General features: G+C 43.9%; 1 protein-coding gene and 1 long non-coding RNA gene across 2 annotated transcripts; one reads left to right on the top strand and one right to left on the bottom strand.

Moving 5' to 3' along the window:
* Nucleotides 1–2,714: 2,714 nt before the first annotated feature.
* Nucleotides 2,715–16,970, bottom strand: SSU72 (SSU72 homolog, RNA polymerase II CTD phosphatase). The gene is made up of 5 exons (XM_065855151.2): nt 16,783–16,970; nt 12,121–12,264; nt 5,863–6,002; nt 4,036–4,154; nt 2,715–3,319 (listed from the first exon to the last, which is right to left on the bottom strand). The coding sequence occupies exons 1-5, from the start codon at nt 16,860–16,862 to the stop codon at nt 3,218–3,220; spliced, it is 585 nt and encodes a 194-aa protein (XP_065711223.1). The 5' UTR covers nt 16,863–16,970; the 3' UTR covers nt 2,715–3,217.
* LOC139825493 (uncharacterized) lies at nt 15,833–16,943 on the top strand. The gene is made up of 2 exons (XR_011735567.1): nt 15,833–16,041; nt 16,219–16,943. It is a non-coding gene; the product is annotated as an uncharacterized lncRNA (long non-coding RNA).
* Nucleotides 16,971–17,011: the final 41 nt, after the last annotated feature.

Genomic DNA, 17,011 nt, shown 5'->3' with positions numbered 1-17,011 from the left:
ATCAAACCTGAGATCTAAGGTCCAAGCAAAAGGTTGCGCCTCAGGTTCTGCCACGGTTTTATTTCACGGTGCAGTTGGCTCGGTCCAACTTGGGCCATGTTTAGGAGCTTCTGGGAAAAATGACAATGACCAGCCAGCGACTTTGTGCTTGTTTGTTGTTGTCTTCGATGCAAACCATGCGATGGGGAGGAACAGATCACACACAGGTTGGTGGTGGTTACACCGGGCAGCGGTTTCACCTCCGAATCCTCAGCCTTCCTCAAGGTTATCTTCACCTTGCAGGAACACAACTCATCGTCTCTTTATCAGGCGTCTCGGGGCCACCAAAACAGAATTTGCTTGTTCTGGGTTTTGCATTCTTGCATATTTGTTTTCCTTGTGTTCCTCAGGCCACAATCAGCCTCCTTATGTAATGACTTGTGTTATATAAACTCCACTCTTCAAGGAACAGTCATTAACCTACTACTGGGTATCGAAAATACCAAAATACTGTCACACAATTAAAATCACTAAATGGTGTCCTCAAATTAGAGCACAGATTGCATTGCAGGGTTGATTTTTTTTAAATTAAACCACACCCATGAAACATTTGCTAAGCCAAGAGCAGCGAGGCTGGGCCGGCGCCTGTGCCGCGATCCTGCCCAACCCACCGGGGTTCCCCAGCACCCCGGAGCCCATTTCCTACCATCCACACACAAGTGATGCAGAGATAACGCAGCTGGGGACTCTGCCAGTCGGACACACAGACGCATTTTTAAAGCCACAGCCAAATAAAACCGCAGACAACCTGAAGACGAGACTGAAGAGGTTCGGCCATCAGCCCACGTTTCTGAGCCCCCCGCCTTCCCCATCCTGCACCCGTTGGCACTGACCAGGATTTGCTAAGTCCAGCGGCTCACAGGGTTGCAAATGGACGCGATGAAAAAGACCACGGAGTTTGTATGGGAACCATACAGTTCTGTATGGCAACCTCTGCTAGAAATACTATAGTATGAGAAGCCCCGTTTGCAGGAGCTGCCCCGCTCTGCTCTCCTCTCAAAGGGAGCACACACCTCCCATCCCTAAACCACAACTGCTCTCGACATTTCTTTTTGGCATAGAAAATAACTTTGACCTTGTGTTAAGTCAGAGTTTATTTTATATCTATCTATATATATATGCCTGTGTATAAATATATGTATCTCTCAAGACTACGACCCCGTAAAATTCCTGTATAAACTAGCTTCACTGTGGATCTCAAAGCAGATGAAGCATACGGAGACAAACAAATGCATACGTTTTTCATTAACCTGTATGTTAAAGGAGAGGTTACATGTCAGAGTAAGAACGGCTTGAGCTGAGGACCAAGTTTTGCCCACAGAAACCTGGAAAACTCTGAAATGAACCACAGATCATTGCAAACACTTGCCTGTGCATCCAGGTCAGTATCCACCCCATCAAACATCCTGCCACATACTGGTAAATAGACGACAGCTCCCACTGTTGCTTTTGCTTATGAATAGAATCTTTGCGATGGAAAGAACGATTGAGTAACATCTGCCATACTATGTTTATGTCATTTTAGACCAAGGCTTCTCATTTCAGGTGAAGAGATGTGGTGAACTGAAGTCCTACCAATTCATCCACACTTAGCGCTACAGCGACCAGAACTCTCTGCCAACTGCACACATGAAAAGTATGATTATGTAGTAAAAAGGAGACTTCTGTAAATCTACACACAGGCACAAAATACGGGTTAAAACATCCTGTTTGGGTTTCTACTGCCTTGCTGTAAAATGCCAAGGGAGAGTTCTGCTTAAGAAGAATTAAGTTAAAAGTAGAGAACATTTTCAAACACTCTGCAGGTTTCACCTTTCCACAGGGCAGACTTCAGTACTGAAACCGCACAGGGAAGGAAAACTCTACTCGAAATACTCAGTCCTGTGCTTGCTTGAAATGTCTTTTTAAATAGATGAGCTAAAGCAGCTCAGTCCTTGCAGAATCATCCTCTTCTTTGGCTGTAAATATCCCCATGGTAACCAGCGCCGGGATCAGACAGAAAACAGCAGAAGTGGAGGAGGCTGAAGGAATTCCTCCAAATACCGAGGCTCCAAAGCTCCACGGGACAGGACGAGCCCCTCAGGAAACAACCTGCAAACCTTAGCACAGCTGCTGCTTGAACTCCCCACCCCCTGATGGTTCTGATCTATTCATTCACTCTCCGCAACATTTTTGCTTTAAGTATTTTTAACGGATAAGAAAAAGCAGTGCAGGTAATTCAGGGATATTAAACATCCCCGGGACCCGAGTGTGATGCAATGACCCATTTGGACACCGTCCAGGACACAGATTGAGCTGGCAGAGGTCTAAGTTTTCCCACAAGACGGATGAAACCACATCCAAGCCCAGAACCCAGGAGCAGAGGTTCAGGGCTTCTTTAGGGGCCTGACTCAGACTTTGACATTTACAACTGCAAAGGAATATTCTCAGATACAGACTTGCAGTTTCCAGGTGTGGGACAGATGCCATTTAATCATTACGTGCTGCCCAAATCCACAGCCTCTCCAAACAAGGGGCGCACTTGGGGTCTTTGGGTGCCTCTTAAGACTTTCTTGCTGTCCCCACCTCTCCAAGAGCCTCTGGATGAACAACCGTTCGTGTCCCACTCCAAACGCCGTGTTCACCCTCTCGGAGCAGCTGCATTTCCTCAGCTTCTATTTGGAAAACAGACAAACTTACAGGTTTTGCATTTTTATTGGATGCTTCCAACTTTATACCTAATAATATACAGATACTCGTTTTTCATTGTTCCATTCATATCCTCACGTAGTTCAGCCATTCTGTCACATTATAATAAAAAAAAGCACAACTGAAACAAAATCAATTTGTAAGCTGGAAAAATACATTATAAACTTATATTCAAAAAACATTCTCTTAATAATTAGAACCCTACTTGTAAATAATTAAAGTAGGATTTAAAGAAAATCTTGATTTTCATTTTTAAATAGGTGGCCTTTGTGTATACTTTTAATCATCTCATATGTACAACCCCAGCCAGTATCTCTGCCTACCTGTGACAGAATACCTGAAACAGAACAAAAAGACACTGAAAAGGAGTTTTTAAACAAAACAAAACAAAAAAAAAATCAATACTCATTTTCCAGGAAAATACAGTATAATCAGAACTTTAAACACATGCTTCCCTCATCTGTATTAAGGCCTAAGAGACAGATGTGCTTTAATAAAAGCAGACAGTATGAAGAAAAGTCCTTCCACTTTTCTCTTCAAATTCCTGTAACAGCTCATCTATTTCATTTTCCATGTCTTCCGTGTGCTGTATCTATAAGAGAGAAAACACTAAGCAACCAGACTCCAAGGATATGATGTAGCTTAGAAAACTGTAATAAATCAGTGCTTCAGAACAGCTACAGGCACTCAAGAGATGGGCACAGTTTTAAGTCCTTGAACCCTCTTTGGCTTTTTGCATCTGGAAAGGATTTAAGAGCAGAACAGATCACAGAGGCTGGGGTAAAGAAAAGCCTGCTGCCGCTCTGGAAGAGGTGAACTCCTCAGTTTGTGAAAGGACACAAACCCTTGATAGTTACGTCGACTGTTTCAAGTGCAGCTTATTTCAGTTTTACTTCCAGAGCCCCTGAATGTGGATGACAGAGGTACCAGTTTGCTCTTCCACACAACAGGATGGTTCTATGAGATAGCCCTACATTGGATGCCTTTCAAATACATAGGGATCCATTACACAAATCTGATGTTTAAACCCAAATATTACAACAGCTTTTGAACAGTGTTTTTTGCCATAAACAGCATTTTGAGTGTGTGCAATGGCTGCCAACGCCTGGGTTTTGAGTGCATGCACAGAGTCCACTTTGGAAACCGTGAACTCCATCGCAATTCATCTGTTTGCACAACAGCTCCAAAGATAACCACAAGAATTTAGAAACTTAAGTCTAGATGTGGATTTTAAACTTGTGCAATGCTTTTAAGGAGTCCTAAGCAAAGGCCAAGCCCCGTGCTGGGTCCAACAGCCCCTGTACTCACACACTGGCAGAGCTCGCAGATGAGGAAAGCGCCCAGCGTTGCCTCCTCGTGGTTATCCTGGATGTCCACGTTGATCACGTGTACGGGCTGACACGTCTCCTGTTCTCTGGAATTTAAATCTAGTCGAAAACAAAACACACATAACAGCAAAACTTTGGGTGGAATGGTGTGATATTTTATACAGAGTATTCACAAGATTCTTAAAAATACACAGCCATTCTACATTTCTGAAAGCAAGTTTGGAGAAGGCAGAAAACTCTTTAATATTGGCCCAAACATAGTCCCTCTTATTTCAAAAATGAGAGATGGATTTTTGGAAACAAAAGAATTCAGTTTTGTGGAAGGGTCAGGACAGTTTATTTGCCCCAGTCAAGCGAAGTTCCTGCTCACCTCACCCTGATGGTCTTTAGAGACAACACCGAGATTCTCAAAAGTCAAGAATGATCTGGGCTTCCTCACCTGGAGAGTTTTAATCGCCCATCTTTAAAAAAGCACCATCCCTCCAGCACTCTGAAAACCAAACTGCAAAGGGAACTCCTGCAAGTACCGGTGGTCACATCAGAAAATTCCAGCTTTCATGTGTTCTGCTTATTAACAAGAGGTGAAAGGGGAGAACTAAGAGACCCTTTTCCTGCCAATCCACCCATGTATTATTGTTATGCCTCTCTAACATAATCTTCCTAGTACAGTTTTTAAGCTACAACTTGTTCTCTCCTAACCCTATTCTGCAACTTCATTTTGGCAAACCTGTTAAGGCCTCAATCTTAAAATTTCAGCTTATCTCAAGCCTTCGTCCTTTCACTGATCAACTACGAGAGGCATTACCACGAAGCTGGAAAACTAGAAAGTGGTTGCTCTTTGCCTCCCTTCCTCAGGATACTCAATTAGAACACTGCAGTGAAAGCCACTTTCTTGTATCAGATCCATTCATCAGGGCAGCTGCCCTCAGAACTCACCGACACATCTCAAACGCTCCACTCAAACATTCAGAACACAAACCGTTCAGCTTGCAGAAGCCCAAATGTATCGTGCTCCGTGCCGCTTGTGCCGTGACCATTGGGGACTCAAAAGGCAAGGCAACGGCCTTTTAAATCACGCATATGATACTAATTTTGTTGGCTGCTTTTTCTATGTAAAAGAAACACCTTAAAGCTTGCATAGAGCTGTACCCAGCACTTCCAGGGGGAGCAGGGCTCTGTTCAGGGTATATTCAGGGGGTTCACACCATGCTTGTTGCACTGTGTTCATGCAGAACCCAATTCCCAACTGAGACTCTTCTGGCATCTCCCACTTTGACTCATTTATGGGCAAAGCCATCATGCCTGCAGCATTAACCATGCTCAAGCACAGTTTTGCCACCTGTACAGGAGGTATTTAGTGTGGATAAACTGCTTGATAGGACTCAGAAGCCTTCCATAGACAAGGGTAGTCTCATAAGCAAGACAGCTTAAACTGTGTTTCGCTATCAACCCAGGGTGAAAAAATGCTCATCACATATAACTTGCTAGTTTTCTATATCCACGAGCATTTTCAAACCAAACATGGATTTGAATTTCTCCGAATGCTTGCTATGTCAGCTCTTAAAGTTGCTATACACACACATTCTGGGTAGCTACCAACACCAGCATCTTTTAGAAGTATTCAGTCATCGCTTCTCTGGAACATGAAGTCTACAGCAATGGGCTGTGAGCGCTTGTTCTTGCTGGTGTTCAGCAGCAACAGTCAGAGGAGACAGAGGTGTTTCCGGATTTGTGAGAGACTTCAGGTGGGAGGCAAAAAAAAAAAGGCACTCAAAGTTAACTTGATTTATCAGTTCAAGGTTCTTACCTTCTACTACTTGATCATAGACTCTTTCTTCACACGTTAGGATCAAATCAAAAACATCTTTGCAGTTCTGGAATCTTTCTGGTCGTGGCTTGATTCGCTTATTTCTGTCCAACATGTGTAAAATCCCATTCTGTGTGTATCTGAAGTTGCTCGAGTTAAGTACCTTTACTTTAAGAAAAGTCGTGGTTTCTGAGCAAATGATCAGCACAAGTTAAACTATTACTATCTTTAAAATGAGATGATTTCCGCCTGAAAATACAAAGATTAGTGACTGCTAAACAGGTTCCTAAGGTGGAAACATGATCCCCCATCCATGCAATTCCTGGTTTTCATGAGTACAATGGCAGAGACAGCTTCAAAAGGCCCTCAGAAGAGCCGAGTTCCTCGGGAGGACTTTTCTTGGGCAACTATTTTTATACTCGTAATGCTTAGAACACAGCGACTTGGCGGTTTGCGTGAGCAGGATGTCCTACATTCACTTCAGTCACTGTCCCTCGCTCCAGGGGCCTCCATCCTGAAAGTCAATCACACGGCGTTTCCAGCGCCAGCGCACATCTGCGCCACGTCCCGCCCGGGCCTCGGGTTACCGACATTCCAAAGAGAATTAAATAAATCACAGAAGCATCGTACCTTAAAAATATCCCAAGGTATATAGATGGGAGTGAAGAACAACACTGCCTGTGCGCCTGTGACAACTTCAGTCGCTGTGTCAATCTGTTCTGCAGTAGCTATATAGCTTGGTAGCTATATTTATGCTGCTACAGTAACCCCGAGGCTCAAATTTACATCCTATATCCCCCCTTTCCGACAGGATTCAGTAATCCCGCAGTCTTCTCAGCCTTCACGGACACGCAGGGACACAGGACTGACCACCCCATGCATCTGCTCATTTGACTACAACCAAAGTTTGATGGGTAAATTCAGAATACCAGGAAAGGTTTGAATTCAGAAAGTCTGCAAACTGAAGCATCTCCCCATTGCTTTGAAGCAGCACCACTTTGGGCCTCACAAGTATATAGTTTTAAATTAAATTAGCAATAAGCTTAACAGTCTATATTTTCTCCAGATAACAGGATTCTCACAAAAGAAATATTCCATCATTAGCAGCAAATACGTTAAGAGGTCGTCTTGGCATATCTCCTTGTTGAAAAGGTCATATATGCACCTACCAGGTAGCTTAATTATTTTCAGAGAACAGTCCTCATCTTTTGTACCAAAAAGCAACAACTTTGTCTGCCTTTCCGCAGCCAGACCCACACCTGCTCATCCATAAGCTTCAAAGTGTTCTTGAGCAGTTTTCAAGCAAACGGCCTCCACAGCTTTGCGGTCTTTCAAGTGTTCAAGCTACATTAAAAATTCAACCCATTTTTTTACCTATAAGAACATACTCCACACAGAAAATATGTTCGGTTCTCTTATGTGTCTGCATCATCTCACTTTAGCTACTTGACTACAGAAAATTTCAATTTTGCATCGCAAACTGAATGAGGTGTTATCACAAATATATATTGTCAATTCTCTCTCAGCCAACTGACTTCTACTGCATTTCCCTTCAAGTCACCCCCAAGCCTTTTTCCACTCTTCTTTCCCGAAAGATTTCTCCCTCTATAATTCAAAAATCGTCCTTTCTAGCCCAAAGTTGGGGTCTTTTTTCCCTTTCTAGGATGAAATGTTGCTGGTGTCTGTCCCCCAGTTTTCCTGACTGAGCGTGGAGCCCAAATTATGCATATTCACCAAACCCACACAGGCAAACTTGCTGCTTCACACAGTCGAGCCTTCTGCTGCCAACTTAGAGCTATTTTTTTTCCAAGGGTCCATCTGCCTATAAAAGGAGATTGGAATAAGCAGCTGAGATTCACGCCACTTTCATATTTGGTTGTCTGAATTTTTTTCCCACCTGGGAAAAAAAGCAGCATCCCATCCTTTCAGCAAGCAGGGGGACATGATCTGCACAGCATCCCATCCTTTCAGCAAGCAGGGGGATGTGATCTGCACAGCACCCCATCCTTTGGGCAAGCAGGGGGATGTGATCTGCACAGCACCCCATCCTTTCAGCAAGCAGGGGGATGTGATCTGCACAGCACCCCATCCTTCGAGCAAGCAGGGGGATGTGATCTGCACAGCACCCCATCCTTTGGGCAAGCAGGGGGATGTGATCTGCACAGCACCCCAACCTTTGAGCAAGCAGAGGGATGTGATCTGCACAGCACCCCATCCTTCGAGCAAGCAGGGGGATGTGATCTGCACAGCACCCCATCTTTTGAGCAAGCAGGGGGATGTGATCTGCACAGCACCCCATCCTTCGAGCAAGCAGGGGGATGTGATCTGCACAGCACCCCATCCTTCGAGCAAGCAGGGGGATGTGATCTGCACAGCACCCCATCCTTCGAGCAAGCAGGGGGATGTGATCTGCACAGCACCCCATCCTTTCAGCAAGCAGGGGGATGTGATCTGCACAGCACCCCATCCTTTCAGCAAGCAGGGGGATGTGATCTGCACGACTGTTTTCAACAGCCCAGCTTCTTCCTCTTCATGAGCTCAGGTGAATGCAAGGATCTTACAGCTTATTAATGGTTCCCACTGTACCACCAGATGTGGAATCATTCAAGTCAGACTTCGCTCTCCTTCCCTTCCCCCAGGTTTCTACTCCACTCTCCCTACCCTCTGCACCTCTGCTTGCCTTTTCCAGTGGGTTCTCACCAAATTTTCACCTGGCTTTCCACGTCGCGCTGTTTTCTGGCCGCCGCCTTACCACTACCAAGCCAACTAAATACCCATGTTTTTCTAAGAGGCCTTCACCTACCACAAACTATGGGTAGAGTAAATCCATCACATTTTTACATGAGTCCAACTCAGATATCATCTTTATTGGAGTAACTATGCTAAATAGATCCATGAGATAATGAAATCTATGCACGGCAACTCAGGAAGACTCAATATTAAAAGGAGATCTTCTGATACAAGTTGAGTTTTTCCAATAGACACAGCACTGTTGCTCACTCTTATGGAGATACCTATAGCCAGCTGTTTCTATTGTTAATGACTCTGCATTCTCTCCACTTACTTAAGGATACCCCATAATAATGTATTGATTAAGATATACATGTATTTAAAACCAGTATGTTGTGTGTGTGTCAATATTAGTCACTTAACGTATCGGAGAAACAGCATCTGCAACAACTGTTTTCAAAGTGGTTTCTGTTGTTGTCATTGCTTTGTACTCTAGAAAGCAAAGGTAATTTTCAACTAAATAGTCATGGCTGGATAGGGTAACTCAGAGAAAGCAAAATGCAAGTGTTACAAAACTTAAATCAATTAAGCCATTGAATTTAACGCATTTGGGAAACCTGCAAACGTATTCATCAAGCCAGCAGGACCACTTTGAAACAGCGGTGTGCAGAGCAAGAAACCCGCTGGGTGAGCTCTGCAGCAAACGGTCCCGAGCACAACACCACGAAGACGATATTGAGAAACAGAGCAACGCGGTTAACGCACAGGCTGATTAACAGCCAATTTTGCCAAGTTTGCATACACACAACCTGCGTACCTCGGGCAAACACTTCTCACAATAAGCCCTTCTCATGCTCGGTCTCTATTCTTGCACTAAATTCTAAAGATACCGAAGATTTCCAAGTCTGCCACTGGGTACCAAAGGTAAAACATCTCCTCTGCCCCAACCCCATCCCAACTTACCATCTCCTGAAAACATACTACTTTAATCACTTTGTTTGATTTTCCCGAATACTATGCCAATTAGAGGTATATGGGACAAAGACAAGTCTGAATTTCTTTCACACATCCTGAAAACTGAGACTTCAGTAACGAATACTACCACAGATTTTAACACTACTTTCATTACCTTGTATCAAATCAGGCAAGATGAAGTATCCCAAAAAGTAGCAGCATCATGCTTGGGAAAAGCAAGCATCTAAATGTGTGTATCTATACTACATTCCTTCTTTTGCTGACTTTCAGAAGTTTATTATAGAATTTTTTGGAAAAGAGCTCTCACATACGTTAATTTCTCAGGGCTGAGAGAGCCCTGTCTGCCACACGAAGCCCTTCAGACACTTGCACACACACAAATAAAACCTTCCAAGGATTCCATGCCAGCAACTGTTCTATCGAGTGGGATTTTATAAATACAGCTGGTCAGCCAGCTTGTTTCTACTGAGATAGAAAGAAAGAAACTGTCACACACCTCTCCTGCCATTCCCATGCTGACTTCTCATTTGCACTGCTAAATTCTGTTTAATACGCTGGTCCATTGGTGAAACCATTGGATCCCCAAGTGCCAGAACAATTGTGTTTGAAATACACAGGATATATGCTGTCCTTCACAAAACACCATGAACCAAGTCATTCTACCAATGCTGAAGTACATGCCTGCACATCCTCTTAGGTACTCTGAGAGCACAAGGAATTTGACCAGTGGAAAATGGTAACAAGGGCCATCTGACTCAGATTTCTCTTACCTTCCACATTTTTCTGATCTTCCTTCTATCGAGATGTGGGTTATTGATCGCATTTCCGAATGCATCCAAAGTTTCCAAACAACCTTTCATTTCTACCTGCTAGAAGTGTTCAAAATGCTCCTCTCTAAGCAGCTGAAAGCTGGTTTATGCCAGACTGTGTGGACACAGGGCAAGCTCCACACCAGTGAGTTTTCAAAACGCTTAATGGAAGAGGGTGACATATAACCCGTCTCGGACATAAAAAAAGTTATATCTTCTATGTTTATTCCTCTTCGTGGGCACAGGAGCTGACTCTGCATGCTTGGCCCCCACCAATCCCCTGTTCCTGTGCTTCTGAAATTCAACATATGTCTTTGAGGCACATAAGTTTGTGCTCTGTATTTCACTAATTAACCACAATGAGGGTGTTTTCAGTCTCTGCGGAGTGGGGTTTGATAGTTCTCCCTCCTTTCCACGAGAGAGTTTCAGTGGATCTTTCCACTCTAATACATTTTTAACCTTGTTCTGCCTGATGTCCAGCACTGCAGACATGCATTTCTGTTTGAGGCTACTGCTTTCTGAAGCAGTGGTCATTCACTTGGCTGGCCAGAGAACATTCCACGTCCCTTACAGACACAATTTCACTGAGCACACACAGCTGGAGGAAGGACAGCGCTCCCAGGTGGAGCAGCACTGAATGCCAAGCAAACTTCACCTGTCCCATCAGGGGAATATGGGAACAAGCAGACAGTTGTCACCCAGATATCCTATTTCAAACCACACGGAAAGGCTACAGATGACAGTCACCTCTGCTTAGCAGATGAAAGCAAGGCTGGGGAACAGAACAAGCAGCTAAATCAGAGGAAGAACCACACCTCATGTTTTCCCATGCCAGTTACAGCTCAAGCCTGTCAGATGAGCAGCCCTCCCACCCTTCAGCAGGTAATGCTGGATTGTCCATCACCTCTATGAAGTAATGCTCACCCAACCAACCCGAGAGCCCCCCGACCCTGGTTCACAAAAAACTACTCTTCAGCTCTGACAAGAGTGGGGCAGGTTTTGGTTACTGTATAAGTCTTTACCCTCAAAACCTACCTGCTCTAAAATCACAGAGTTTGACATGGGACATGGTTTTACATAGTGTACACAACCTTGATCACCTCTGCTCTCCAGGATTAACTAGGTCACTGGGCTCTCCTATGTCCATTCTTTTGCAGTTGGACTCGATGATCTTAAAGGTCTTTTCCAACCTAAATGATTCTACAATTCTGTGATTTATAATATGCTACAGGATTTTTTTTTTCGGTGCACAGAGCAAATCAGGTAGCAAGAAATTCTCAGTGAGAAGGGTGAGCTCTTTAATGAAAGGCATCCTCTCTCCCAGAGAAAGTATACTGTAAACCTTACCTGTCCGTTTGTCTGAGCTACACACAACATTAATGTCGAGGTGGTTGCTCTTCACATATCCATGATCAGGACTGCCTTTGCACTGAGAAAACATGATCCACAGTGCAGTGGAGGTAATGTGATAATCTGTGGTAGTATTAATGTGCTTTCATTCAAGAGCAAAACATGTTCACATACTACAAAAGAGCATTCTGAATGCGTGCATTGTAACTCAATAGCGATTTACAAGGGAGCACTGGAGGCCCATTGTAAAAAAAACCTCCTATAAGCCTAAAACATTTTAAGATCGCCAGTAAAGCAACTATATATTCCTAATGCATGATGTCAAATAATGAATTACACCTTGCAAGGATGAACCATATTGGATTTTTTTAAAAAGGCCATGCCACAGGGATACAGTTCTTTGTCTTTCCTAAGCAGATCATTGTACATCTGATCATATGTTGTTTTGAAATCATAAACATTCGGCTTGTCCGGTGCTGGTCCTGGCAGTTTCACATGAGTCCCTGTTCCAAAGGATCGGACACTGAATCCTCGTTTGCTGAAAGACAAGAAGGAACAGGGGGAAAAAGGGCAATTAGACTGGATGAACTTTAAACAGCATTATGAAGAATACACAGTGAATTTTAAAAACACCTCTTAGCAATCAGCTAAATCACAACCAAAGAATTGGGCAACTCTTATCAACTACATTTCCAAGCTTACCCAACATGCGTATTTCCTCGCAGCTACAATCAAAACTCGCACATCATTTCTAAAGGAGAGACTACACTCTAGATGAAATTTTCTTAGAATTATGGTACATAGCATTTTGCATATTTTTGTGCTTTCAGGCATCTTGGATTTGCAATAAGCATGTGTTCTATATTCCCTCTTGGATGATACAGTATAGGCAGAGATGATTTTGTCCTGATACAAGCAAGCAAGTAACAATACCAACTAATCAACACTTATGTATTCTTGCTAAAGTTGTTGGACTAACTACATTATTCCCCTATGTTGCCAAAACGACCTCTAGTATAATTTAATTAGCCTAGTACAAACATTTGTGGGCCTGGCACTTTTCTCATACTGTGTAATTACCTTTACAGAAGTGGGGCACTTATTCTGCTGGTTGGGACTTAAAACTCTTGGGTAAGCCAGGGATAGCGTCATTCCATTCTCATGAACAACTACTTGTTTAATAATTACAATTATAAAAAAAAAAAAAGAGGCATGAACCTGCTTGTCTTCAGGAGTAATGCCAGAATGTTCCTTCTGATTAACCTACTTGACCCTCAACAAATCCTTCAATAATACGAAGAAACATTTCAATGTGTTTGTTGAATAACAGGACCGAAGAGAGATTGTTCTCTGGTGGTCTGACGGACAAAGCAAACCAGAAATCTTCATTTGAAGTGCCACACATCAAAAATTTGTGCCTCACAAGGAATTTCATGCTCTGACACTCCGAGTCGCCCGAGTACAGTTTTTATGCATCAGGTGTACGACTATGAAATATTCTGAAAATGTTTCAACACATTTCTTGCAATGCTTGGGGCAGGGGAGAGGGCAGAACACCTGCACTCTCATTACAGAACAGAGCCTGCTTTTGTTAAGCAGCTGGACAGATCTAGTTTAATGAGTCATCAAGTGTTGTAATGTGGCAGAGCCTTTCAACAATGAGCGTTTTCTACAAAACTAGGTACATCTAGTATTTTTTTTCTTGGCCTAGAAAAACTACCCAGAAGGTGGAAAATAATGAGATTCAACTTTACCATAAAGGATAAGATATATTAAAATACTATCCTAGCACTGATTTCTGAAGATGTGAAGCTTAAACGTTAACAGACCTCTAAGTGTTATGAAATTTGAGGAAGCTGTTGCTATTAATACTATTCAGACCAATGTACCTAAACTATCAATACACCAAGTGCAAATACAAGTCAGCGCACAGGTCTCGTTTTCAGCAGGTATGCTCACCTCAGGTAAAGTCTAAAGCTCATTATAATGAGATCATGTGCACTAATCATGTGCCCATGAGTTTACAGATCTTTGACTGAACAACCTGGCAACAGTCACTGTACTTCCCTCCAAAGAATCTCAGAGCTCACTGCAAATATTGCTTCTCATCTGGGACACAACTGCTGCGGAAAGCCAAGACAAACACGGGACTGCACTACCACACCACAGAGCTGGTGCCACTGGCTTTAGGGCACTGGGAGGAGAAATAATGTAAGTCCATGCAGATTGAGACATGAACGCTTATCCTCACCTTTCTCCTCTTTGTTATTGGGGATCTCACACATGGTTATTACATTAAAACCTTACAGTAAAGTGAAAAATACCTTAACAGTACAGCTCCTCTTCTTCAATAAGTATTACTAAACATTAAAGTAAACACAAGAAATTCATGCAATTGGACACTGCAGCTACAAATCATAACATCAATGTGAAATTTAAGTTTCAGTTACTAGGGCTTCAATATTCAAATGTTTACTGCCACTAAGAGATCTCATTCACAGCAATTTCTTAACAGTTTCCTAAACCAAAGGAACATTTATGTAGCTTAAGTGCCTATCAGTATCCTACAAGTTTTCATTATCAGTAGTAACAGATTCCCTGAACTCAGGAAACCAAGACAGGATATCTATACTGCAAGAGCCTGAACATATGGAGTTACCAGAGCACCTCCTATCCACTGGGAGAGTCTGCAACAATAACTTCATTTTAAAGGCCACACCAAATAAAAATACCCAAATGGAAAAGTCAAAGTTGCTGTAGAATAAAGTTTGGTAATAAGAGAAGTGTTACCCTTCCACCTTCCTCTTCTATGTTCCTATGTTTGAAGGGGAACCATGGTCTAAGCCTGCATACTCTACGGGAAAAAAATACCTATATGCCAATTATATTTGTAAGAGGAAGAAACGCAGGATGAGTAAGATGATGACCTAGGGACTGGCTGCAGACAGACATCCAGTTTGGCAGCTTCTAAGGAAGGATCACGCCTTTCTCTACAGCCATTATTGCTTTTCCTCCTTCCCCTTTGCTTTCATGTCTTAACAGAGCCCTCTGATGATGGTAACTATTCTATTTGCAAACTTCAAAAGCCCTTCAGTCTGACTTCTGTTGAAAGACTAGAACAAAATGTTTAAAACCTGGTTAGCTGGAAAACATGCAAGCACAGTACAAAGCAAATAGAAACTGTACAGAACAAAGATAACACCAGAAACTGGTAGATCGATTCTTCAAATATGAAAAAGATCGAATGCATCATTTCTTTTGCAGAAGCACAAGTGGCAGCACAGAGATATCAAGCACAGAAAGGATGAATGAGAAATACAAGCTGGCAAGTGAGACTCATTGCAAACCCTTCTGGAATGGACCATCGCAATTTCAAAGGACAGGAAGTTTATAAGTACTCCCCAAAAAAACACACTCATTATCTGGTGTGTTACATTTAAAGAAAGAAAAACAAGCCAAACAAACACCACTACCAGCCCCCAAGTGTGCAAAGAAAGTATGTAGCACAATTCTGCTTCTCTGAGTCTAAAAAGAGAGCACACCAGGGTTTTATAAAAGAAAAGTACACTAACGTTAAATCAGTCCTGTTTAAACCACTTCATAATTTCGTGCATTAAAAAGGATAAACTACTAAGAAGAAAGATGAAAGCAAGAAGCGAGGGACTGCAAGTACTTCCAACAAAAGCCTACCAGGCAAACAGAACTTTTCACCTCGATGTTACACGTAGAGGGCTACATCTTCTGTTTTAAAAGCGCATCAGAACTGAAAATTCAGATGTCTGCAACATCATTTTTGCTTTAAAAGGAATCAGCATACAACTAAGCTCAAGTTTTAGTAGACACTAGGTAGGCCTAATATTTAGAAAGTAACATCACAGCTTGCCTGACTGATATTTTTCTTTATAAACTGAAGAATTGGCCATTTTTGCGATTCTTGCTACAATTACATAGGATGCTGCTGAAAATCAACATTTGCCAAGTACCTATGCTTTGTTATTTTTTTAATTAAAATCTTAAGGGAGAAAAGACTTCCAAAAAACCATCTCCCTGCCAGAAGAACTCAGTCACACCGGAAGTGATTCAATTCTTCTGCGAAAACAGAGGAAGCAAACGCCTGAACATCAGAAGTGAATTTAACCTCGTCCGTAGCGCTCAGGTTCCCATTAAAACTCGGTCCCAGTATCATTAGCAGACAAACAACAGAAGAATACGGTCCTGCCCCTCAACCAGCTACTGGTAACAGGATGTTTTCCCAGAACTGCCCCGGGTAACATTCCAAGCCAAGTTTAAGCACTGAAGCATCATCCTGCTCACGGTAAGATGGCTGCCTGACCAGACGCTTGTTATTTATTCCTTTCAAGGCTGTTTTTATTTAAGTGCGGCACACAATGTACACCCGGCTGTTTGGCTTCTCGTGTTAGCAACGTGTACCTTTCAATGTGAATGTTATTTCGCGTAACAACAACAAAGAGCCCTTACGATGTTCCCGCAGCGCACAGGGAAGGCTCAGGAACACGATTTCGGGCAGATCGGGTCCCTCCTGCCCATCCCGGCCTCCCTGTGAACCCAGCCCAGCTGAAAACGCAGCGCTAAAGAGATGAACCCTCAAAAATTCCTACGACATTTTTAACGTTAACACTCCGTCCGGTTTTCCCCCAACGGGGAAAGGTTCCCTTGCAGTGCACACTGCAGCTCCAGTCTTCAGAAGCATTAAAGGGTAAAAATATATATATATATAATTTTTAAAAGGTATTTAAGTGTTGAGATGCCGAGGCCCGGGGGCTGTTCGGTGCCTGTTGAACCCGCCAGCTCGTGTTTTGATCCAGAGGCCCCGCCAGCGGCCCCGGCCCGTGGAGAGGCCGGAGGCGGTGGGACGGGAATAGGATGAAGCCCCCAGGGCCGGGGGTCGCTCCGAGCACGGCCCCGCTGCCCTGACAGCCCCCCGGGCAGGCCGAGGAAGGGCGGCCCTGATGCGGTCCGAAGGAGCGGCCCAAGGCCTAGGCCGCAGCGGCGGAGCCCGGCGGGGGTCGGGTCGGGCCGGGCAGGCCCCGGTTACCTGAGGATGTTATGCGCCTCCATGCTGCGGTTCTGGTTGCTGGAGCACACCACGGCCACGCGGAGCGGCGAGGACGGCATAGCGGCGCAGGGCAGGGAACAGCCCGGCTCCCTCCCCGCGGTCCCGGACCCGCTCGGCCCCGGCCCGCGGCTCGCACAAAATGGCGGCGGGCGCCCGGCGGCGGGCGGGGCCGGGACGTGTCAGCCGGGCCGCGGCAACCGCGGGGCGG

The sequence above is a fragment of the Patagioenas fasciata genome, chromosome 23 (assembly GCF_037038585.1).
Source record: "Patagioenas fasciata isolate bPatFas1 chromosome 23, bPatFas1.hap1, whole genome shotgun sequence".
NCBI lineage: Eukaryota > Metazoa > Chordata > Aves > Columbiformes > Columbidae > Patagioenas > Patagioenas fasciata.
Note: the sequence above shows the minus strand (reverse complement) of the source record. Positions and strands in the feature narration are given on the sequence as shown.

What these genes read in the sequence shown, in the direction of transcription:
- SSU72 (XM_065855151.2), bottom strand. Translation starts at nt 16,862, where the DNA reads ATGCCGTCCTCGCCGCTCCGCGTGGCCGTGGTGTGCTCCAGCAACCAG. An exon ending in GAGGCGCATAACATCCTCAG is followed by an intron (nt 12,265 to 16,782) that starts GTAACCGGGGCC and finishes CTTGTCTTTCAG; the next exon opens with CAAACGAGGATTCAGTGTCC. An exon ending in TCTGCGAGCTCTGCCAGTGT is followed by an intron (nt 3,320 to 4,035) that starts GTGAGTACAGGG and finishes TCTCTCTTATAG; the next exon opens with ATACAGCACACGGAAGACAT.